Genomic DNA, 23692 nt, shown 5'->3' with positions numbered 1-23692 from the left:
AACCTGTATATATTCTGAATGCTCATTAAATATGAGCTGCTTATTGGAGAGTGTTTTGTTTGAAAGGGTGCCTTTTTGCTTGATTAGCTTCTAAGGCTGTTCAGATCAGTCCATTCCATACTTGCCTGTTGTTGAGTCCGGCTTTCTGGGGTCATGCTTCTTTGTGGGTCATGCCGTGTTTCATGTTCCATGTAACCACAGCTGGGTTGGTGGGTTGACAAAAGCAGCCACCTTTGTCTCTGTGTCTGGAGTGAGTATGTCCTCTGCCCTAAGACTCTTAATCACTGCTTTTTCTCCCTCATTTCACTGTAGTTTCTAAAGCCTGGGTAGGGACATGGAGGCTTTTGAATCTTCTTTGTTGTTTTTGATCTGTGTTATGAGTTCCAGGAACGTCTCTAGCCACCGTTCGGATCCTCTGGTGACTATCCTGGTAACAGGACTTGTTAAACAGAATATGGAGCCATTAAGAGTAAAAAGATCCAAAAAAATCTATTTTGGTTATTTTTAGAATTAACATTAGTTCAAGGGGTGAGTGAAAAAATAGGGAAGATGGTGGGAGAGAGATTTGGGAAGTCTGTAAAGCATGTCGTGCCACCTCAGATGTTTCTAATTATTGATGCTTCTAAAACAGAATCTCCTGTCTACATATGCTGCTTGGTTATGTGGGAAGTGCCTCCTGGATGTATTTTAAGAAAAAAAATAGGGAAACTCATTGTTCCAGATTCTTGGGAATTCAATCTAAGATTGGAGGATAGAAGACACTGGGTGGGAGAGGCAAAGTGCGACCCTTGGAGACGCTGTCATACTAGCTTGTGGCAGCTCCCTGTTGCTCTGCTGGGCTTTTTCCTAGTTTGAGGCCTGGGGAAAAAACAGTAGTCAGTAAAGATACTTGTTCACTGCCCGTTGTCGTAGATCTCTCTCATCTAGAATTCTGCTCTCACGCTTTACAGTCTTACTTTGTCAGCCTATAAAAGCCAAGTCTATATCAAGCTTGAAATTGCCAGGTTCTTGCCTGGTGTGGGTATTAGAGGTCTGTGTGTGAACTTGTAGAGAAGATCGGAGCGGGACCTGGCCTTGGGGCCTGGTAGCCATTAATCATTTTCCCCACTTCTTTGCCCTCTTAGACTGAGAGCCCATGTTTTCTGTGTATATGAGTAAAGGTGGCCCTGATATTCTGAAGAAGATAGCTGTCCAGTCCTCCTCGCTTTCTGCCTCATTACCGAATCTTGTGGTGGTCTCTCCCTCCTTCCTTGTCTCTAACTTATTTGCAAAGAAAGACATCAGCCCCCCATAGGTTCCCTGTGGTTCAGCCCCACAGAAGCACATTCCTATATAGCCGAGACATGAGATGAGCCATCTGATATGTTAGAAATTAATATGGGAACCCTGTCAGCCAGAGCTCTCCATCTCAGCACTTTTGAGGAAGCCTGTCCTTGTCTTGAAGGTCCAGCCAATGTGGAAACAAAGCAGAGGCAGTTTCCCAGCATAAGATACTGGAATCTTTGAGGGTCATGGGTGACAGGCCCTGGCTACATGCCTGATGTCTTGTTGGATCATGTTCGCACAGTGAATAGCCATGGGGTACATTCTGTGCTCAGCTTATGAAATTTGACCCACGGGGCCTTGAAGTTATTGTAGAGAAGTCTTGAGGAATGCGTGTATGTGTGTGCATGTATGCGCACACGTGAGATAGGTACCTCTGCTAGAGGTGATGTGACCGTTATAATTGAGCTGTCAACTATCTTCCAACCATTTCCTTTAGCCTTGACTCAAATATATTGTAAAGGCATTTCTTTATGGGCTTACTTTATTCTGAATATGTGTCCACGTGTTTGTTTGCCTTAAGGAAATACTCTGCTTTGTAATCTCCATGGACATCTACTTCAGTGACTGGCAAAATGTTGATGGTGTTTAAGTGGAAAATGTTTAGTTCAAATAGCTAGAGATCTATGAGCCAAAGCCATTGAGAGTTATCTGTTATCCTTACTCAGATGGAGAATGAAGTGTATGTGTGTGTGTGTGTGCACGCACACGCCTGTGTGTGTTCCAGTGTTATGCCTTATGTCCACTCTTGAAATATTCTTATCCATTTACCCCAGGTTCTCTTGATAAGTAGCGTATACCCTTTAAATTAGCTCTACTGTTAGGACCGAACTGTGGAAGTCAAAGAATGTGTTAGACACTGTATGTGTGTATGTAGAGAAGATTATTCATGTAAGGAAAATAATTAAGGATAATGGAAGGCCGGCTTCCCACTGTCAAAAGGGATGTATAAATATGGAAAGGAAGAAAACTACACGAGCCCTATAGTGTTGGAATGGGGTTTTAGTACCTTTGTGAGCTCATGGTGAGCTCAGGTTCTCCAAAAAGCTGATGCCAAGACAGGATTAAACGGACAAGAGGTTAATTGGGGAAAATTGAGGGAAAATGGGAAGGGAGCTGGAGGAGGCTGTGAATGCCTAACCTCTGTGGAAAAGGGAGGGATGGAAGGTTGAATTAGAAAAACCTAAGCTGGGGCTGTGGGCAGTTGTAAGAGTTTCAGCAAAGGTGATAGGAGTCCTCAAAGCCAAAGCTGCCTGTCAGAGGAGTCCCAGGTCTCTCAGCAATAAGCCTGCCTTAGTATTTCCACTGCACCCAGTCATTGGCTAGAAGCAGCTGGTGGGAAGCATAGCCTTGGCAGAAAGAGAGTAATAGGTTTCAGAGCATAGCAGCTGGGCTGTCAGTCAATTATGCTTCCTGCAGTCAGAGATCCGAGAGGCACATTTTCATGACTGCCACACATGGTTTTCAATAGTTATAGATATAGAAATAAATGTATGGAGAAAAAAATGTAAATGTGGACTACTTGGATAAATGGCTAATTTCAGAGCTGCAGAAAACAGTGGAAGATGAGCCTGGAACGCATTGTGCCCGAAAGCAAGGAAGTGCTCAGAGAATGACAGGACACAGGAGCCAGCTTGACTTGGCTCTCACTGGCCAAATTGGGAAAAATTTCAGCATCAGAATAAAAAATGATGGTAGTGGATTATATGACCCTTTAAATAAAATATTTCATGGCAGTATACCTATACAAATCAATAAATGAATAACTTGGGAGTTTGATGAAAATTACATAGCTCAAAGTGTCTCTTTTCAGTATCTATTATAAAAAGGAAGAAAGTAACTTTATAGTGGAGAAGCCTGGTAGACACTACCCGAATCAAGTGATCAAAATGAACATTATCTGTAAATTACACATCATTTCAAAGGAGGCCATGGGAACAACACAGCATCACTTCTGTGACATTCCTGCCGAAGATTCATAACTTGCCTCTGATCATAGAGACATCAGGCCAAAATTACTGGCCTATACTCTTGAAAAGTTTCAGGGTCGTGGTAGACTAATCATGGTAGACCGTTCCAGGCAGAGGAGACAGGACAACAAAACGCAACACCTGATTCTGAGCTAGATCTGGTTTCCCCTAAGTTCTCTATTGGAACAGTTGGCAACATTTGAGTAGGGTTGTGGGTTAGATGGCAGTACTGTGTCCATACTGATATCCTGGCTCAAGTCATTATTTTCTGATTATGTCGGAAAATGTCCTGGTTTGTAGGAAATACACACTAAAGGTTTTGGGGATGGTGGTATAACAGGTCATTTACTCTCAAACGAATCAAAGGTTGGCATGTTCTTTGTTACTGTATGTGCAATTTTTCTGCAAGATTGTTTTAAAACTACTCCCTCCCCTCCTCTCCCACACCTTTAAGTAATCTAGGTAATTTTAGTCAGTTATCTGATCTATCCATGTATTGATTATTACTTCCAATCTTGGGTTTGGGGCGTAGGGATGGGGAAGGCAGGCAAAGGTATGATCAGATCATTATAGCCTACTGTGACTAAAATCTACTTTAATCCTATTCTCATATATGGGCACAGAACACCTTTTCTCCAGGTTGGCAGAGTATAGTACCCCATGGTTTCAAAGGCATCTTATGAGAAAGTAGGAGCTTTTTGCAACCTGCTTGCTATGGAAATGAGTGGGAGGGGAGGATGTCACCTACATGGAGATCTTTTGAGAAAGCTTGCAAAGACCCACATCGCTTGTGTTTTTATCAGGAACATCTGACCTTGACTAGTGGAAACGGCTCACTTCTCATATAACCTAAAATTCTCCTTGAGTTTGAAGAAGCATTTGAATCCCAGCACTAATTCTCTTTGTGTTTCTAGCTGATACAGAGAGAGATGATTTCCTGTTAGACCTCCACTCCAAGGCTGTTAGGTCGGTCCCTTTTTGTCTGCTGATTGTGAATTATCCATTCAAACCAGACATGTGTAATTAGAGTAGAATTACCGATACACTCAAGAAAGCAGAACTTATAAATTTGTCTAAAGCAGCATAATGTCATGGCACATAATTTAATGTTCTCTTTTCTTACTGGGCAACTAATCAATACACTGGTGTTGAGTTCCGAGCCATCTTTGGCCGGGGGAGATCTCCTGACCTTTCATTAGTGGCCAGAAGAAATGAATGAGAGAGTCAAGTACATGTATCTAGGCTAATTCCATTTTAGTTGTCTCCCTTTCATTCTCCCTCTCTTTTTTAAATTTATCTATTTTATTTTTGGCTGCATTGGGTCTTTGTTGCTGCACGTGGACTTTCTCTAGTTGCGGCGAGCGGGGGCTTCTCTTGCTGTGGAGCACGGACTCTAGGCGCGCGGCCTTAAGTAGTTGTGGCACGTGGGCCTCAGTAGTTGTGGCTTGCGGGCTCTAGAGTGTAGGCTCAGTAGTTGTGGCACATGGGCTTAGTTGCTCCACTGCATGTGGGATCTTCCCGGACCAGGGCTTGAATCCATGTCCCCTGCATTGACAGGAGGATTCTTAACCACTGTGCCACCAGGGAAGCCCCCTTCCATTCTCTTTAAATACAAGTGTTACATAATGGAGAGGAGAATAACAAAAGCTGGGAAGGCATGTAGAAAGCTTTTGTCCTTAATTCTGTGCTGGGCAAGCTTGGCTAATAAATGCTTAGGATAAGAAATAATGTTCCAGTGCTGTATTTCCAAAACGATCAGATGTTTTTCTCATACTTGGGTACAGAGCAAGAAAGACACAGCCCTTGCCCTCTCAGACTTTGTAATTTCAAATTGGAAGATAGATGATGAATTGATTGTAATATGCTGTGATGTCACAGGGGAGCACGCACCAAGAAGAAAATACATGTGGTGTGATTCTCACATGCCTGGCTCGTAGGAAGGGCCCCATAGTGATGTGTGTCATTGTTTCCTGTGTTTTTACTCTCCATGCTGCTGACTACTAGCATCAAACCATTCTTCCAGGAGAAGTCTGTATTTAGGGAAAAGAAGCTAAGGGAATATGGCTCACATTGAAGCTTTGGAGAGAAGGGAGGGAAGGTGGTGGACAGGTTGTGGATTTTAGAATCTGAGGCCCTAACTGGTTTGTAGACATTTGCTGGCAGGATCCGGAGGGCAAGAACCCTGCAGGAGAGGGAAGGGTTGTGCCCTTGGTTCTCTGCTGGCCACATAGGCACTCAGTTCAATACTGTAAATTGATTGGAGCAGAATTAACCAGGGTGGATCATTAAACATTTGTGCTAGTTTGCTTAGTATCCTCTAGCTTTTCATATAGAAGCTTATTTGTGTGAATTCTCCCTCTTCTGCCCTGTCACTCCAGCTTTCTCCTCCAGACCCCACGTGTTGACTGTAAAATGTCAATGCACTGTTATTCCAAATGCACTAGTACCAAACGTGTCTTTGTTCTTCTGGCATTTCCAATCACTAAGCCGTCTCAACCTGTCACAGGTGGGCTCGTGCCCATCTTCTCTCTGGCCTCTTGGTGGGCGGAGCCTCTCTCCTGCCCTTTCAGGCCTTTGGTGACACCCTTAGTTAAATTCTCCGCATACAGCATCATCTACAGCTGCTGATTTGGGGCTGCTGGCATTCTCCACACTGCCAAACCCAGCTCTGTGATAATGACAACGTTTGCCAGCACGCTTATGCGGTGACTCAGGAGACAGGGTGGCCAGCAAAGCAGCCTCTTTGTGGGAGTGGATTTTGAGAAGTGCTAATTCCGTGGCAGTTTGGAGATATTAATATCGTGCTGGCAGTAGATAAGCAGGCAGCAGAGGGGCACATAATGAGAAGAGAATCAGCCACAGCATCTTTTCCTTCTTTGTCTACCCGCACATATCCCCCCTCCCCTTTTTTAAAGTAAATCCCTGGGTTTTGATGAAGAGAACCCTTAAGTGGCTTAAACATGCCTATAGTTTGCTTAGCCTGGCTCACTGCATCCCCGAAGTCTGAGAGTAAGAACCACTAGATTTAACTGCATTCCCCAGCGACACTAAATCGTAGCATATGGTACAGTAGCCTATTGCTTACCGTCCCTCCTCCCTAAAGGGCAGCTCACCAGATGGTCTGAGTGGGGCCTTTGGTGTAATTACGACAGACACAAAGAAAGACATAACCGCCGCTCTCCCCCAGTGATATTATGCCTCTTGCTTTGCAGTACTTGGCTACAGGTAACTTTTGAAAATTTGTTTTCGCAGTTTCATTTCTGTCCATCAAAGGTCCCTTTCCACGTTGGGGGGGAGGGGAACCATGCAGATATGCTTCGTTAGTTGTCTGAGCGCCATTTCCAGTGTCCTCTTCTGAGTAGATGGAAGCCACGCACAGTGGCCCCGCTTTCTTATGCTAGTGAAGAAAAGATTCAGCACGTTGGAGAAATTTTTTTGAAGCAGGATTCTAATCTGAATATCCTGTGGTCCTAAAAGGACTGTTGGGAGTATTGCTCCAAAGCTGGTCATCACAGGGTTTATACTTTTTACTTTGTTTCCCTGACTCATGCAATTTTTTTAAAAGATCTTTCATTCTACCCCAGTGCCTCCCCCTCTCCCTTCCCCCGCCAATTCCTTCCTAGCCTCACCTCCTCCGAGCCCCCTTTGGGTTGAGGGGAGAGCCTGTGTTGGAAGTTCTGATGAGGAGAGACGCACTTTGAGTGTTACGTGAAACCAGTGTTCCCAACATTGCCAAACTGGAACACGGTATTTTCTAGTTCCCATATAGGCTAGAAAGGAGATTTTGAGAAATTTAGGTCATGCTTTTATGTGCTTTGTTTTTTTTAATCTGCGTGCCTGATATTTTAGAGCAGACTTTTCTTGAGGGTAGTGGCTTGTTTATAACATTCTGTAAATAGCCCTGCGTAATGTGGGCTTTTTACAGATATTTTCTGCCAGGTTTTATGTATGGATTGATATAGCATCTGACTGTACTAACCAGAAAAATGCTGAGCCAGGGGACTTGGTTATTTCTCCTTTTTATTTGGATTTCTAGCTTAGCAACTCATTGGTCTTGAAATCCTTGGCTTCCCCCTTCCTCTGCCAGGATGCGTTAAGACCTCCAGGTGCTAACTTATTATTGCTGTTGACTGAGCCCCACATGCACCTCAAGTGCTCACTGACCTATCTTTTCTGTTGCAGAAACATTGCTGAGGCCCTTGTCAGCAAAGGTCTGGCCACGGTGATCAGATACCGGCAGGATGACGACCAGCGGTCCTCTCACTATGATGAACTGCTCGCCGCCGAGGCCAGGTGAGATGCATAATTTAAATTAAAGTGAACGCCTTGGGTCCCAGGGCCCCACTTTTTTCTTTCCCACTGTCCTGCCCATCCCTGAGCAGAATGCGACAGAAAACAACATGCTGAGAAAGCTTGTGTTCTTTTATTATTCCAGCTTTTCCCCATCAAAAGAAAAGGGACCTCACTTCAAACTCACAATCTAACCTTGGTTAAACACTCTTGGGCCTCTATATTTTTAAATCTGCAAAATTTAGGCATATATTAGATATGATCTTCTAGTAGATGCCGTAAAATGAACGACAGATGAGAAACTTATACGTGGAATATTTTTATCTCCACCATCCTTTCCTTCCCTGGGACAAACAGTGGAGCCCTGCTTACTGTGCAGGACGTTTGCCTCGGGTTCTTCCCTGCAGAGGCCTCTGCTCCCCGGCCCCTCCCATTTGTCACCTCTAGACCTTTTGTCATGTACAAAGGAAATGAAAACATTTATTAGGAAATGAGTTTGCGTTTCACACTTCTGACAGCTGGCAGGAGAGCATTTGTGAGAAGCCCTGTGACATTTTCCTTTTGTCCTTCATCCCCATGGCTGGTTGCCCCAAGGACATGCGTACTGCTCAGCAGTATTTCTTACCAGGAGTTCCTCAGGGCTCTTTCTCATGGGGCCTTGTGTCACTGGGCGGTGCTGGGAACAAAGCGATTCCTCCAGCCTTCCCGGGAAACAGAGCCGGAACTCGGTGATGATCGCTGTTCTGACTCGGAGAGCTTATCAGACTGCTGGGCTCAACCAAAATGTATCCATTGTTTCAAAGTGATTGCAGGCGCTTGCCTCACGCAGATGTTTTTCTGTGACCTAGGACTTAGTTTGTTCTAGAAGTTTGGTAATTGCCAGCTTATGCTCCACAGTTAGAGGAGGAATGAGTTTGAGCACATGCTGTCTATACTTTAGACTTCGTCATTGAGATCACTTCTCTTGCTCTTTGGCCCAGAACATTGCCCTAATACATGACGTTTACCTCTAACATCATGTCACATCCTGATGGATAGGGCATCTGTAGAATGTCACACAGAAAGCAGTCTGACAGGTTGCTGTGGCTTTTTGGATTCTTTCCTGTGGGCTTTTCCCAGTAGGACCTGCCTAGGACCTAGGTCTTCAGCACAAAGTTCAGTATCTTTGGTTGCCTGAGGCTCATTCATGTCTAGTATAAAATAATATGATGTATAGTCCATAACTGGTGTTTCTCTTCAATCCTCTCTCACTTCCTTATTCTTCTCTCCCAGCGAACTAAGCCAACTGGGCTGAAAGAACCCATAGTGGGAAATGTGTCTTCACATCTCTGACTACTATTTGATGATCTTGCTATTCTAGGAAATGGGCAATGATTAGACTGTTCTTTAGGTGGGATTTGGGGGGTGGGGGTGGGGAGGTTCATTCTGGGCATGCTCAGTCTGATCTGGTGGCAACTTGGAGAAGCGATTATGTATTCCCAGTGTAGCAAAAGCACTTAGCAATACAGTGGGACCTAGAGTCCCATTTTCTGCCCTGGGTTCACTCTGCCACTGGTGAATATTTGACTCTGACAGGCAGGTAAGCATGAAAATAATTTACCTAGCTGCTGTGGAAAGTGAGGCCACAACAGGCTCTCTTATTATGCTGTTGTGCTACAATGTTTAATGAGGAGGCAGAGATAGGTGACATTTTTTAGGTTTTAAAAAGAAAACAGCCTTTTTAGTCTGGTACTCATTTCAAGCTGATAGAATGTAACAAGACACTTGCCTGTTAAAGCAGTGAGCTGCCTAGAGATAATTGTGTCAAGCCACTGCTTTCAGACGGTTGGTGGAAAAACTGGCTCCGGAGTCATTGCACTGCTGCAGGTAGAGTAAACGGAGAGAAATTAAGCACTTCCCCTGGCCAGTGAGTCATTGCAGCATTGCCATGGGGCAGTACACATCTTAGAAAGCTTTAGGAGAAGTGGCCCACATGACCTGCGAATGAGTCCTCCTTGGGAGCGGTGCTGTCCACAAGCCCGATGCCAGCCGCAACAAGAAAGACCAGAACACTTGCCAGATAGGAATGGTGGCCTTATAGCAATTGAAGACTATTTTCAGTGCAGAATGCACCCCCATTTTTGGGAAAATGATAGTCGACCTCACCGCAAGAGCACCTCTTCTCTGACACTGCTTTATTTTAGGTCGCCTTCGGTTTGAAGCACTCTGGCCCGTATGAGATATTCCCTGTGGTTTTTTTTTTTAAATTATTTATGTATGTATGTATATATGTATGGCTGCGTTGGGTTTTCGTTGCTGCGCACAGGCTTTCTCTAGTTGCGGCAAGCAGTGGCTTCTCTTGCTGCGGAGCACGGACTCTAGGTGTGCGGGCTTCAGTAGTTGTGGCACATGGACTCAGTAGTTGTGGCTTGCGGGCTCTAGAGCACAGGCTCAGTAGTTGTGGCACACGGGCTTAGTTGCTCCGTGGCATGTGGGATCTTCCCGGATCAGGGATCGAACCCGTGTGTCCCCTGCATTGGCAGGGGGATTCTTAACCACTGCGCCACCAGGGAAGCGCTCCCTGTGCTTTTACATGCTGCTTCTGCCCCTTATCCTACCTGTTCAGTGAATGTGATCTGAGTTTAGGGTTGTTTTCCTCTAGATAGATGAGTTATATTTTTTTCCAGTCGGCCTTGTAATTATTATGCCCCTGTCCATGCGGTCCCTCTATCTCCCAGCTGAGTGTCCTCTGCAGATCTCATTAGTGAGTTGTTTACTCCTTTCCTTGGCCCTGAATAGAACCCCTAAACAAGAATGGCTTTGCTGTTGACCCCAAGTCTTTCACCGCTTGGACTGTCACTTAACTGTCTTTTGTTTATCATCCTTCAGCCACTTTTTAAACTCCAGTGATTGTGTACTGAACCAAGCCAATTTGAATTAATTTCCCAAGTAAAATTTCTTTAGGTACTGTATCTAATGCTTTAGCAAAGGCCAAATTAGTAACATCTGCTGTGTTCATGGCAGGTCACTCATCCTGGAAGTCTTTTGGTCAGTAATAAGTGGGTGAACGTAACATGGCAAGGCCAGCATTCTCTTGAGTCCCTGCCCACAGGGATGGTGGTTCCAAGAGACTTCTTTGTCCCTGTCCCCTGGATCCCTGTTGTTCTCTCTGGTTATCACTAGTGATCTCGGCACTGGTGCCCAGTGCTCTGCCATTGACTTTACTTTCCAGAGCACTGCTTGGCCATTAATCCTTTAAGAGAACGTTGTAAGCTTTGGGGGAAGGGCAGCCTGTTAACTCTGTCTTTGCGGGTCAGCCAGCTGCCTGCTCGGGAGTTGATGAGCTTTCTCAGGGCTCTGCAGCTGCTGCTTCCTCTGCAAGGGGGTATGATCTGCCAGCCTTTCTCAGATCATCTGATGGGAGCTCAGGGAATGACGCGTTAGGCGTGCGTTGGGAGACCAGGTGAGACAGAAGAGGAAGAAGAATGCCAGTTTGCAGCTGCCTATGCTTTCAGACGTATCCACCTGCCCGCCAGAAAGGAGCTCATCCTACCCCCCTCAGCAGCTCTGTTTCGTGTGCCTGACCCTTCTCAGTGCCTTCATTCGGATGCCTGTCTGCTTTTGGGGAACCCTCTACATGCCTCAAACACATGGCGCATCTAGAGGAAGCCACATCTTTCTTGTTTAAAGGATAAATGAACCCCTAATTCCCGACAGGCGACCTTCCTTTCTAGTTCACTTGTCTATCGTCAGCTGCCTCTTCCCTCCTTACCTTGTGTCCTGGCAAAATAAAGGTTTGGCACTTATGTGTGTATTTTTGAGCCTTGCTTCTCTGTGGGCTCCATTGAAAAGCCCTTGCTTGTGTCCCAGTCTTCTGAGAGCTCCATTGTGTCCTCCATATTCGTAGCAAAAAGAATTTAGGTACAGCTGACCCACACTTTCTGATGCCACTCCTGAACTTGGTCCCCCCCTTTTAGGGGCATCATGTGGACTCCTTTGGCAGTGTGCCACATCATTTCTTTTCTGCACCGTTCTAATTTTTCAACCCCATATTGGCTTCCCAACATTTCCCATTCTTGTTTGACTTCAGTATTTCTCAGCCGGCAGGCCGGCTGCTTTGTCTGTCTTGATGAGTGTTCTAAGCTTGAGGCGGGGCTTTGACTCCTACAGAGAATCTCATATTCTTCTGAGGTATTTCCAAGATACTGAGCCATTATGGGGACCCTTCTTATTTTCTAAGGTATTACACAGTCTCTCAAACTCTGTGTATTTGATATAACACATCCTGTTTGATTTTAAACAGTACAGAATGTGAATTCCCCTAGCATTCTACAGGTCTTCCTGGTGGGCTTTTGTTGAGCTCATTATGGACACGAAAGATAAGCTGGCAATGCGTGGAATCAAAGCCTGGCTGTGTGCCCTGTTTTCCTTGGACATCCCGACCTGTAGGATATCATCCGTCTGCATCCACCTAAAGCTACTTTTATATTAAAATGTAATATTTGAAGGTTTCCTAGAAACCGTGACTCTGTGGTTCATTGCAGGAAAATACAGTTGTTAGTTCAGAAGTTGGGCTTTATTCCTTGAAGGTACCCTTTAATTCTAAGATTTTGTGATTTCAAGATAGAATGTATATATTCAGAAAAGAAATTTATGCCCCAGCTTGACAGTGGGAAAGCAGTTGTATTGAACAACCTAGGGTCTGAGCAGATTTAAATGAATTTCGATTCATTCTGGACATACAGAATGAGGTTAGGGTTATCTCGGGAGAAGAGAAAAGGGCAGGCTCTCTCTTATCTTTTCCGGTGTGTTCTCTTTCTTGCCAGGCACACTGCAGATTAAGGAAACTGTGGTGGTGTCCTCCCTCTCGGCGAGGCAAGCGTGAGCCTGCCCTGGCTCAGCTCTGCCTGGGCTCCGAGTCTTCCCTGACCCTGCAGGGACCTCCTGTTTCTGATTGAGTGAACCTTGCAACTTCCCTTTTCTTTAAAAACAAAAGCAACTAGTGCTCCTGTCTGCTGACTTTTGCATCTCCAACCTCCAAACCCTGTAAACATCAGCCCTTCATTAAAATCCTATCAAATTTCTTTTGCTTTTACCCAACCAACTTGGTTGATAGCGCCCTCCCTGTTGTAGAATTCACTCTGCTTGTACCTCTAGGAAATCTGTGTTGGCCTTTCCATCACAGACGTTGATCAGAAGGCTATAAACTTGTTGGTAACTCTTCCCTAGGCCAATACCTGTAGTCGTTATTAAGAGGGAAACTGTTTCAAGTACAAAGCTCTCTTGGTGTTGCAGTTACTGGGTCTGCATTGGGCTTACTGACTTCCATGCTCTTGTAGCAGTGAACTGTAAATGTATTTTGCATTTTTATAATACCACTGGGAGAGAAGTATGCTTGATTTCCCACTCCTGATTGAGCCAGAGCAGCTCCACTTTTTTTTTTTCGGAATTTTCCCACAAAATTTTAATAGGTGGAGGAAAAAAATGACTTGTGCATAAAAAAATACAAAACTTTTTTATAGGGTCTTTCCTATCTGTGCCTTCAACTTAACTGGCATTTACAATGCTGTTTATGAATGAAACGTGAAGACTTACCAGCATTTTTTTTGCTCTCTGTTGCTTTAATTGGAAGAGGTCAGCATTACTGGCTTGACACTGTTCTGACTTGCGAAATGCCTTGGTATGAAGCAGGTTTCACCTTCCTACCAATCCGGTGAGAAAACTGGTGTTGAGGTTGGGTCTGTGTTTTGAAAATTTGAAACTAATATATCCTATCGCAATGTATAGACCAGTTAGAGTTAACCAGTTCTCCAAGAAAACAAATCATTCCTCTAATGGGAACAGTTGTTCAAGGCTGCTTTTCTCCTGCACGTGATGGCTTTGCATTCGTGCCTTTTCATTCCAGTTCTCTTTAGTGTACCCTGGGTCCCAGGTGGTGAAGAGAAAAGATAACAGACTCAAGCCTTACAAAGCATGCAGTCTCAGAGGGACACACGCTGAATACCTTGAATAGGACCTCTGGGTGTTGCTGTTTTTCCTATTCTCTTTTCCTACCTGTTTTCTCAGCCCCTCCTCTTTTTCTCCCTCTGCATCATGAGCACTGCCTGCCTGATATCTTTTTTATTCCATCTCTCACTTCTATTAAATTTTCCCATGAGGGCATCTCCCTGAAACTCATCTCTTCCGTCCAGCCTCTGTTCTTCTCAATAGTTTAATGGTACAGCTTTAATAAACCAAGGTTTCTCGCTTTCAACCTAATGACCTGAACCAAGTGAAAATTCTCTTTGCATAAAACTAGATCCTAGTGAATACTGTTAAAAACAGAGCTCTGATTTGAAGTTTTTCTCTTTCCTTCACTGTTGAATTCCTGTAGCGCCAGAGTGCGGTTGGATTTTTGTAGGCCAGGCATTATAGAAAGCTGGAGTTGGGTGAATTATCTGCTGCCCTCTTCACCCGGCTGTGTTACATCATGCTGGTGCAAATAGGAGGCCAGCGTGAGAAAGGAGGCTGGTCTTTCTGTTCAGTATCCTAATGGCTTCTTTTCTTCCTGAACCCTGGAAGTGCACTCCCCGCTAGATTTGGGGCTTGCCCTTGCCCTGGTGGCACGGCCAGAGGTTGCTAATGAGATTCAGCACGTGTCAGTGTTGGGGGGTGTTTCACTGTTGGGGGGTAGGGTACATCAGCTCCTGCAAGTGGATGTGATAACAGGAAAATGCATTAAAAGAGCTGGTGTGGGGAAGTGATTTAACGATACAGCTGAATGTGGGGAAATTTAGCTTTTCCCTTTCTTCAGAAGAGATGATGCACTCAACATCCAAATAGCAGTAATCAATCTGCATTTAAGGCGGCACAAATGGCCACTTCTGGAGAGCTGTATAATATCTCCATTTCCAAACAGTTTTCTCTTTCAGGATATTAAGAGGATCTGTTCACTCTTCATCCTGTCTTTCCTCCCCACTCCCAGTTCCATCTGATACAACTCAAACTGCGAGACTCGTCTTGATGACTAGTGTGAGGGGTTTGGGGTAAAGTCGGAACCCATTAGCTTCAGCTCCTGTGTTGTACACAAGGTGTGGGTAGTTCTATAGGTCATGGTCAAATAATGAACTCACAGTAAGAAGTCCTCCTTGCCCAGTCTTTCCTGTAATTATTAATCTGCACTGGTTGTGTTCTTTCAGAGGAAGTTGTTCTAGACTAACCTTCCTAATTAACTTGGTCCCCCCTCTCCACCCAGCTGTGACCGTTTGTCCACAGCACCTTGTCTGTTCTCTACCATCTCACTGTTCTCTTGGCTAAAAGGCCCTAAGTATTTGAGGTTTCAAAATATTTCCAACATATGTTGAAATACATTTGAAGATTATCATACTGGGAACATAATTTTAATCCCAAATAAGTTATAATAATAAAGTGATAACATTTGACCCTTGACATTTTTGAATGTCTCATAACTTGACTCCCTAAACCACTGGTTCCCATAGGATGGTCCTCAGACCAGCAACGTCATTTTCACCTGGGAACTTGTTAGACATGTGAGTTCTCAGGTCTCCCCACATCTCCGTTGCCCCAGACCTACCGAATCAGAAACTGGGGTTGAGTCCCAGCAATCTCTTTTCACGCGTCCTTCAGGTTGTTCTAATGCGCATGAAAATTTGAGAACCACTGCCCTAAACAATTCTTTACCACTGTTTTGTTTTGGTTTTGGTTTTTAAGAAAAAATCAAAATGTGTGTCCTTTTTACGGCACATTAATAATTTAATAGTTGGAATTGTAACCATGTGTAAAAGGTAATAGAGACTAAGGCATGGAATGGATAAGCTTTCGATCTCTTTGGATTTCTGTCCTAGCTATGCCTTCCCTGCCAGCCATACTTGTTCCTCACCAAGCCCATTGAATAGTTCTGTATTCCTTCCCTGTGGCTCCTCTTTCCCCTTCCTCATACCCTGCGTTCGTGGCTTTTGAACTGAATTCCTTCTGAGTAGCCTCTACCAGCTCTCGGCTAATTTTATGTGAAATCATCTTAAGGGTTGCTGTGCTTGCTTGATTTGCCTCATCTGCGGTGTCAGGGGGCTGAGTGGGTCGGAGCGCTGAGTGTCTATTACACATATTCCTATCCTACTTTTGCTCTAATCCTTGGAAATCTCTCCAGAGGACTGTAGTTCAAATAATTAATCACCAATACATCAATGCACCGAATTTTATAGCTACCTGTGAAGGGGAAGTCTCCTTTGTAGCTTCCTTTCGTTTGTAAGACTCTTTGCATCTAAATTTCTTGTAAACTCCCTCATGCATATGTTATCTCCTCAGCTGCCCCTGACTCCCCTCCTCCAGCTCTGGGCCTGGAAGTTGAGAAGGCTTACTTCCCATGCCTCTTGCTTCTGCATCAAGTTCAGAGAGCCAGATCTCAAGTGGATGGCAGTGAATCTTTTCCAGCAGGTCCCTGTAAGTGTACTCACATCGGAAAAACCATTTTTCCCAGCAGTAAGCCTGTTGCGTCTTTTGACTGAGGAAAAAGCATTAAAATGTTCTCTAATTTAGTCATTTTACAGTAACAAACATCAGGTGCATTGGGGGAGAAAACAAAAATGTGTGGTCTAGTGGGGTTTTGGATGAGCAAGTAAATAATTGCAAATATAATTATAAGCATGGAGATACCAGTGGGTACCTGGGAAGGAGCACCTAAATCAACGGGTTTATCCACAAATAGAGTCCACGAGGCAAGGCGTGTTCTGTCTGGGTTGCCTTAGGAAAGGGAATAGTGCTTTGCTGACCTATGACACAGCCATTCCACTTCTGTGAATTTATTCTAAGGAATAATTAGGGAGGTGCCTGACAGTTTAAGAGTTATTCCTTTGGCATTATTTATAGTACCGGAAGTATTATACTGGACTATTAACATTCACATAAATATCTAGCAGTAGGCAATTGAGTAAATTATGGAATGTGCATCCATGTTATGGACTTACGTGAAGTTATTCAAAATGATGTAATAAAACTAATACTACAAGGAAGTGTTCATTTAGTTATTGTTTCTGGGGGAAAAAACAATCGCCAGACTTTTCCCACAATTTAAGTGGGTGGGTATGTGTATATAAACACTTAGAAATTTTGTTAATGATGCTTTTATCTTGGAATTGAATTACGCATCGTTCTTTCTCCTACTTTTTCTCTGGCCCTGTATTTCTGTATTGTCTCTGTGATCAAGACATGAAAAAATTTGGGACTTCCCTGATGGTCCAGTGGTTAAGACTCTGCGCTTCCACTGCAGGGGTTGTGGGTTTGATCCTGGTCGGGGAGCTAAGTTCCTGAAGTCCGCGTGGCACAGCCAAAAAATAAAAATAAATAAAAAGATATGAAAAAATTATAAAACCAGTGTTATTGAGGCAATTTTGAGTTGTCATTGCCTCTCATCTCATCTCACCTTTCTGCAGCCTTGTCCTCTCAAGAAGACTTTATTTATTTTTTATAAATTTATTTATTTTATTTATGGCTGCGTTGGGTCTTCGTTGCTGCACGCGGGCTTTTCTCTGGTTGCGGCGAGCGGGGGCTACTCTTCATTGAGGTACACGGGCTTCTCATTGCAGTGGCTTCTCTTCTTGGGAGCATGGGCTCTAGGCACACGGGCTTCAGTAGTGGTGGCACATGGGCTCAGCAGTTGTGGCTCGCGGACTCTAGAGCGCAGGCTCAGTAGTTGTGGCACATGGGCTTAGTTGCTCCGCGGCATGTGGGATCTTCCCAGACCAGGGCTTGAACCCGTGTCTCCTGCATTGGCAGGCGGATTCTTAATCACTGCGCCACCAGGGAAGCCCCTCAAGAAGACTTTAGACTGACACTGACCATTTCTACCTGCTCTAGTAGTCCTTTGGTCCTAATCTGGGACAGCGTGGTCTGCTTGTGTTTCCCATGAATCTAATATTGGGCTACCTCTTCTCTGGTGATTCTCTGCCACAGAGTTCAGTTTTTCCCCCTCTCTTAACCTGAGCACAGCAGATCAGATGTCACACCTGGTGGAATAGCAATGCGTCTTCGTTTCTTCTTATATTAGTTTTCGATGAGGTGGCCCAGAGTTCCTTGTTATTTGCTCCGCTGCCTCATAATACCTCCTGACTCATTAGTTCACTGACCTCCCGTTGACCACAGGACTCAATTTCCTCCTTTCCAGTCTCTGTACTCTCCATCTTTTCTGTCTTATCAGTAATTCTGGTTTCGTTGAAAATGCAGCTGCATAATGCCCACCCACCATTGTGCGCCTGTGCCTGCTCTGCGTCTCATTTTCCGAGTGTCAGGACCTGGTTGCTTCTTCCCGCTGCCAAGGAACCAGTAGAAAGACCAAAGGAGGTGTTCCTTTTTGCTGTGTTTCACTGCTGTATTCATCAGTATGATCTGAAACACAATGAAAGCTTCTTTAGAAGTTTAGCAAGTTGTTCATTCTTTGTTCTGCTTTTTATCCTTTTCCGTTGGAATTATTTTCCTTTCTCCTTAGTCATTTACCCTGTATTATCTAGTAGGTGTTTCTGACAATCCTGCCACTTGGTTCCATTTCACTGTTTATGGTGGCCGGAGCTTTGCTCCCGTCACTGCCATTCAGACTATTGACCATCTCCTCTAGCTGTAGGACTCTTGAAGAAGGGAGCGAGAGGCTTTTGTTCTTGATGCACTTTTGCTTCTGCTTAGAGGCCAGGCTTTCAGCTCTTCTGCCTTGCCCCACTCCAAGTAGCAAAACCAAGATGTCTGCGACCTGGAGCATATATCGTGAACCTGCACCTCCAGGAGAGCCAGCAAGCCTCACTCTTCTGCGCCCTACACTCAGTTGGCATTATCCATGTCTCCAATCTGAAATATCTTCACACTCTGCATTAGTCAGCGGGCATTTGTTCAGCTTTACTAGACACACAGTCATTGAACTAGGTGACCCTGAGTTTAAAACTATGTGACATAGCTCTGTGTTAAGTACCGTAACGAGTATTAAGGATAGAATTCTAGCCCTCAAAGGGCCTGTAGACTAGCTATAGAAATAAAGTGAACACATGATACAATTTGAAAATACTGCATTGCAGTTTAAACTGCATGATGAACTGAGAGATACACGTGCATGTACCCATTCACATGTATAATTCTGCCATTTCAAAGTAGTTCATAGATACTTCCAGTGTTCAAACAGCCCCCCACCTAGGACCCCAGGTTAACAATTCCTACATGACAATTGTTTTATGATTGTGGTGAGGTGGTGGCTACTGATAAGCTGTAATTCTTTTCTTTCACTAGTGTGGATCTATAAAGATAGTGTAATGAATAACTTGCACATAGGGGGCCTGGGGAAGATGGACCTAATTGAATTAGAAGGAGTAATGTGGAAATGGTGGGAAGACATAAACTCTGGGGCCCATGAAAGCCAAGCATTATACTTTCCACTCGATGGATGTCACAGGCTGGTGGTCTTTGTTATGGGTATAAGTAGGGGAGCGAAATGAAAAAATCAATTCTGTGGAGAAGTCATGCAGCAGTGGTGTGCACTCTCAAAGGGACCTGAGTGGATTTAAAATATTCCTGATGTTATCTTGGAATAAATTGGTGTGGGCCTGGCCCAGGGGGGTTACAAAAAAGCCAAGTGAGCACAGTTAGGAAGGAAGTTCTGGCTGCAGGCAAGGAAGGAGAAGCAGAGTTAAGGGACATTGTGGTTCCTGGTTACCAAGACAGTGTTGTTAAAGGTGAATGATGAATTCAGGGCCTCCTGATCTTCCTCGGCATTTCCCTGCTACCTCTCTGTGGTATGCTTTCTGTCACTTTATTTTCTTTAAATGCCTTTATGTATGAAAGTGGTTCTTTTTGAACTGGGAAACGGTTGGAGTTCCCATGCCCCAGAAAAATTCATATATATAATTCTACTACCACTTCAGGTTAGCTAATAGGTATTCCCAGCATCCTACGTGAAGCTCACTTATGTCGCCAGGTTAAGAATTCCTCGTGTGGCAACTATTTTATGATTGGGATAAGGTTGAATCTAACCATACAGTCTTTGAACTTTTTTTTGTAAACTCACAAAAATATTCAGAATAATAATCTATACATTGAAATTAAGGTCATGGCCTCTTTGTTGGCACAAGATGAACTGATGACACAAGATGTCAGTGGTGCTAAGGCTTGTGCCTTGGAGAAGGAGGTTTTCTGCCTGTGCAAGGGGCCCCAAAACCGAAGAGCAAACTGTTTCTTCATATAAAGAGTGCTAGGTTCTAATTCTGTTGCGCTAAGGTAGCCGGGCTAATCTCCCTTTAACAACCTCCCTGCCTGCCTTTGCAGAGTTGATGGTTTTTATCTTCTAGTGGGAAGGCAGTAGTATCTCATACAGAAGAATTTCAGACTTCGTTGGTTAAAGGGAATAGTTTTCCAGTGATCTGAATGGGGTTCCTCTTCCACGCTATAGCTTCTAGAAGCTTCTAGAAGCAACCTAGACACCTGAGTTTTCATCCCTGTCCTTTACTGTTACCTCTTTGTAGGTATGTGGACGTTACTCACTTTTCCTGGCTGGTGATGATTTCTGTCCATTATTGACACTGCTGGTTGTTGCCATCTTTGTCCTGCGGCTGCTTGGAGAAGAAAGCCTCTGAGAGGAGCAGCCTGTGGTCTGCCCCCCTGCTTCTTTTCTCCTGGCTGGCCTGAGCTCCAGCCTGCCTTTGTGAGAAAGCAGCTATTAAGCAGACACAGCAGGTGAAGCTTAGAAGTCAGGAGTTTCATTCCTTGCCTAATGAAAAGGGATGTTGAGCCGTGGTTGCAGCCTGCAGGCAGCATGGAGAGGGGAGTTGGTGTTTGCTCTGTGGAGCAGGTATCAGTGGAAGCAAACCTTCTACCTTTATACCCTCCCAGGTCTCAAAGACAGAGGGCCCCAAACCTATCCCAGAGAAGGTGGGTTATGTAAGATACAGGGGTAGCCGCACCAGGAAATAATGACAAGGCAGCAGAACCAGGATCTTCCTGTTTTTATTTTCCTTATATACAACTGTTAGTAGGCCGGCATGTCATATATGGATGCTTGCATCCCGGAACAAAGGTACATATTATATTCCTTTCATTAACCGCACTGTGGTAAGCCTACCACTCTTGGTGTTTGCTCCTTACCTCTTTGAGATAAAAGCATGAATCTCTTTCTTTTTTTTTCTATATCTTTATTGGAGTATAATTGCTTTACAATGTTGTTAGTTTCTTCTGTACAACAAAGTGAATCAGCGAAATGTATACATATATCCCCATATCACCTCCCTCCCAGCCTCCTGCGCTGGGTGGTTCCCCCAGATCCCCTCCCTCCCCCCTTCCCTCCCCTCCCCTCCCCCTCCCCTCCCCCTCCCGTGGCATCAGCCTTGTGTCAGGCTGAGGGAGGTTTTCTGGGGATGGCTCACCTGGTGTCGTTTCTGCAGCAGCTGGCAAACAAGAACCAAAGCAACCTCAGCACAGGGAGGGAGACTCAAGCTGGCACTTGAGACCATTTAGCTACTCAGTGATGCCTCACACTTTGCCGTCTGGGTCCAGCATACCACTTATACTTTAGAGGACTTCCTGGGCGGGCAGCATTTGTGCTTAGTGTCTACAAATTATTAACTTTCAATTTTGTCTCTGTTTTTTTTTGTTGTGTTTTTTTTGGGGGGTATGTGGGCCTCTCCCTGCTGTGGCCTCTTCCATTGCGGAGCAAAGGCTCCGGACGTGCAGGCTCAGCGGCCATGGCTCATGGGCCCAGCCGCTCCGCGGCATGTGGGATCTTCCCAGAACGTGGCACGAACCCGTGTCCCCTGCGTTGGCAGGCGGACTCTCAACCACTGCGCCACCAGGGAAGCCCTTGTCTCTGTTTTGCCAAGAACTATTTCTCAGTTTAAATATGATGTTGCCTGAAATTTATCTAATTTAGCAATTGTATCTAAAGTGTGAAAAGATGAAGTCTTTGAAGGTTTTTCCAAAATTAATGCCTGAATGTAAACAAGTATCTAATATTTTTTTTAGGAACAAGGTAAGAGAATTTCTTCTTTTAATATTAAGACTTACTTCACTGTATGACAGTAAAATTAAGTGAGAAAGAGAAAAATAAATACCGTATGCTAACACATATATATGGAATCTAAACAAAAAAAACTGATTCTGAAGAACCTAGGGGCAGGACAGGAATAAAGACACAGACGTAGAGAATGGCCACATAGCACAGAGAGATCAGCTTGGTGACCACCTAGCGGATGGGATAGGGAGGGTGGGAGGGAGATGCAAGAGGGAGGAGATATGGGGATATATGTATATGTATAGCTGATTCACTTTGCTATAAAGCAGAAACTAACACACCATTGTAAAGCAATTATACTCCAATAAAGATGTTCAAAAATAAATAAAACAATGAAACAGGGCTTCCCTGGTGGCGCAGTGGTTGAGAGTCCACTTGCCGATGCAGGAAACACGGGTTTGTGCCCCAGTCCGGGAAGATCCCACATGCCGCGGAGCGGCTGGGCCTGTGAGCCATGGCCACTGAGCCTGCGCGTCCAGAGCCTAAGCTCCGCAACAGGAGAGGCCACAACAGTGAGAGGCCCGCGTACCTTAAAAAACAACAACAACAACAACAACAAAAAAAAGACTTAATTTTAAAGAATTCTGGATTGTTTCAAATGTCATATGTACACTATTATCCATATTTTCTGCTTTGGGGTATTATGTTTTTCCCCTTGGGGTGGTATGTTTAATCTTGGTTAAGTGCTGAATTTCTGCTTATGGCACAAAGCTACTTTGGGGTCACAGAGAGAAAGCAGAATTGTAGGTTACCAGCTCACCATTTTTGCCTTGAGAACCTGTTTTCTGACTTACTGCCCAGGCCCTGTTCTTTTTTCCTCGTAGTATATGAAGTGCTCTCCAACCCCCAGGAAAGGCCAGGAGTTCAGCAGTGTTCTCCGTGAACCTTCTGTTTATTGGGCAGGTCCATGTATTTTGGTTGTTAGAAGAGGAGAAGGCTGTGGGCAATCTGTGCCCACGTGGGACCTGCAGAAAGCTGAGCAGGCCTCGCCTAGAAGAAAGGCGACTTACCTCAGGGTGGCAGTGAGCTCTTGCCTTGCCTCGCTGCAGGTTTGTTCCCAAGCCCCCTCCTTGGAGTTTATGGTAGCAAAATGGGGAAAGCCTGCTGATGGCAGAGGAGGCTGTAGAAACAGGACACAAGCAGGATGTACACAGGGCTTTGGGAGATGGAAGAGTTAGAGCTACCATTAGTGTGCAGATCCCAAGGGACCAGGGGCTAAACCTGGTCCGTGGTCATTATCAGACACCCTGAACAGTAAATCACTGGACTGAAATTAAATGGAGCAATTGTGACCCATTTGCAATTTCTAAAACTGAAGCCCTTGATTCAGATTCAGGAGGAATCATGGGAGTCAAGGAACTTGGAAATGTTTTCTTTCAGCCAACAGTTCAGATTAGAATGAGTGTATGATTTTTTTCTTAATTCTGTACTTTGACTTCTTCCCCTCATCATGGAGTGGAAACTGGGTGGTAAGGGAAGTGTTTTGTCGTATCTGAACAGAAGGTGTTTCAAATCAGTTGAGTGAGAGACAAGTCCCCTGGGTTGGAAAAAGGGGCAAGTGGGGAGTGGTAAGGGTCCAAGTATGTAAGAAGTGACTGTTCCACTTTGCACTCAGCAACACCCACCCAGTTTGATTTGTGAATTGGTTTTAGAAAGTTAGGACCTGAGAGTAATGCCTCTACTCCTGCTCATTAGTGGAGCCCGAGTGGGAAGAAGGTTGCAGTGTGGTTCCTAGTGTGAGGGTCCGACGTGTTGACCCTGGCCTGGGCAGTTTAACACTTTCTCTGGAATATGGAAACCCTAGAAAGTCTAGTTCATGGAGCAGTCACACTCCTGAACCTCTTCCTCAATCTCTAAACACAGCAGTGTTCCCTGTGTGGGTCTGCAGGCTGGCAGCATGCGCAAAGGTCTTGACTAATGGTGTCATCGCTGAGTGATGTACTCATCACCTTTGATTCTGCGGTCCTTCATTGTTACATGAGTGATCATCATGTCCCTGAAGCTACCACTCAAGGGATTAGGAGGCAAAAGGTGGGAGATTGGAGCAAACCAGCCAGTGGTCAGATGTGTGTCCCAGGGTCCCCTGCTAATCCCAGTG

General features: G+C 44.7%; 1 protein-coding gene across 1 annotated transcript in view; it reads left to right on the top strand.

Annotated features, from left to right (window-relative positions):
- The window catches only part of SND1 (staphylococcal nuclease and tudor domain containing 1), a 419451-nt gene that overhangs the window by 226017 nt on the left and 169742 nt on the right, over nucleotides 1-23692 (top strand). Inside the window, exon 13 of the mRNA XM_030853699.3 lies at nucleotides 7476-7586. Within this exon, the coding sequence (XP_030709559.1) occupies nucleotides 7476-7586 (111 nt within the window). The remainder of the gene's footprint in view (nucleotides 1-7475; nucleotides 7587-23692) is intronic.

Source organism: Globicephala melas, chromosome 9, assembly GCF_963455315.2.
Source record: "Globicephala melas chromosome 9, mGloMel1.2, whole genome shotgun sequence".
Lineage (NCBI taxonomy): Eukaryota > Metazoa > Chordata > Mammalia > Artiodactyla > Delphinidae > Globicephala > Globicephala melas.
The sequence above is the reverse complement of the archived record's forward strand: the minus strand, read 5'-3'. Positions and strand labels throughout refer to the sequence as shown.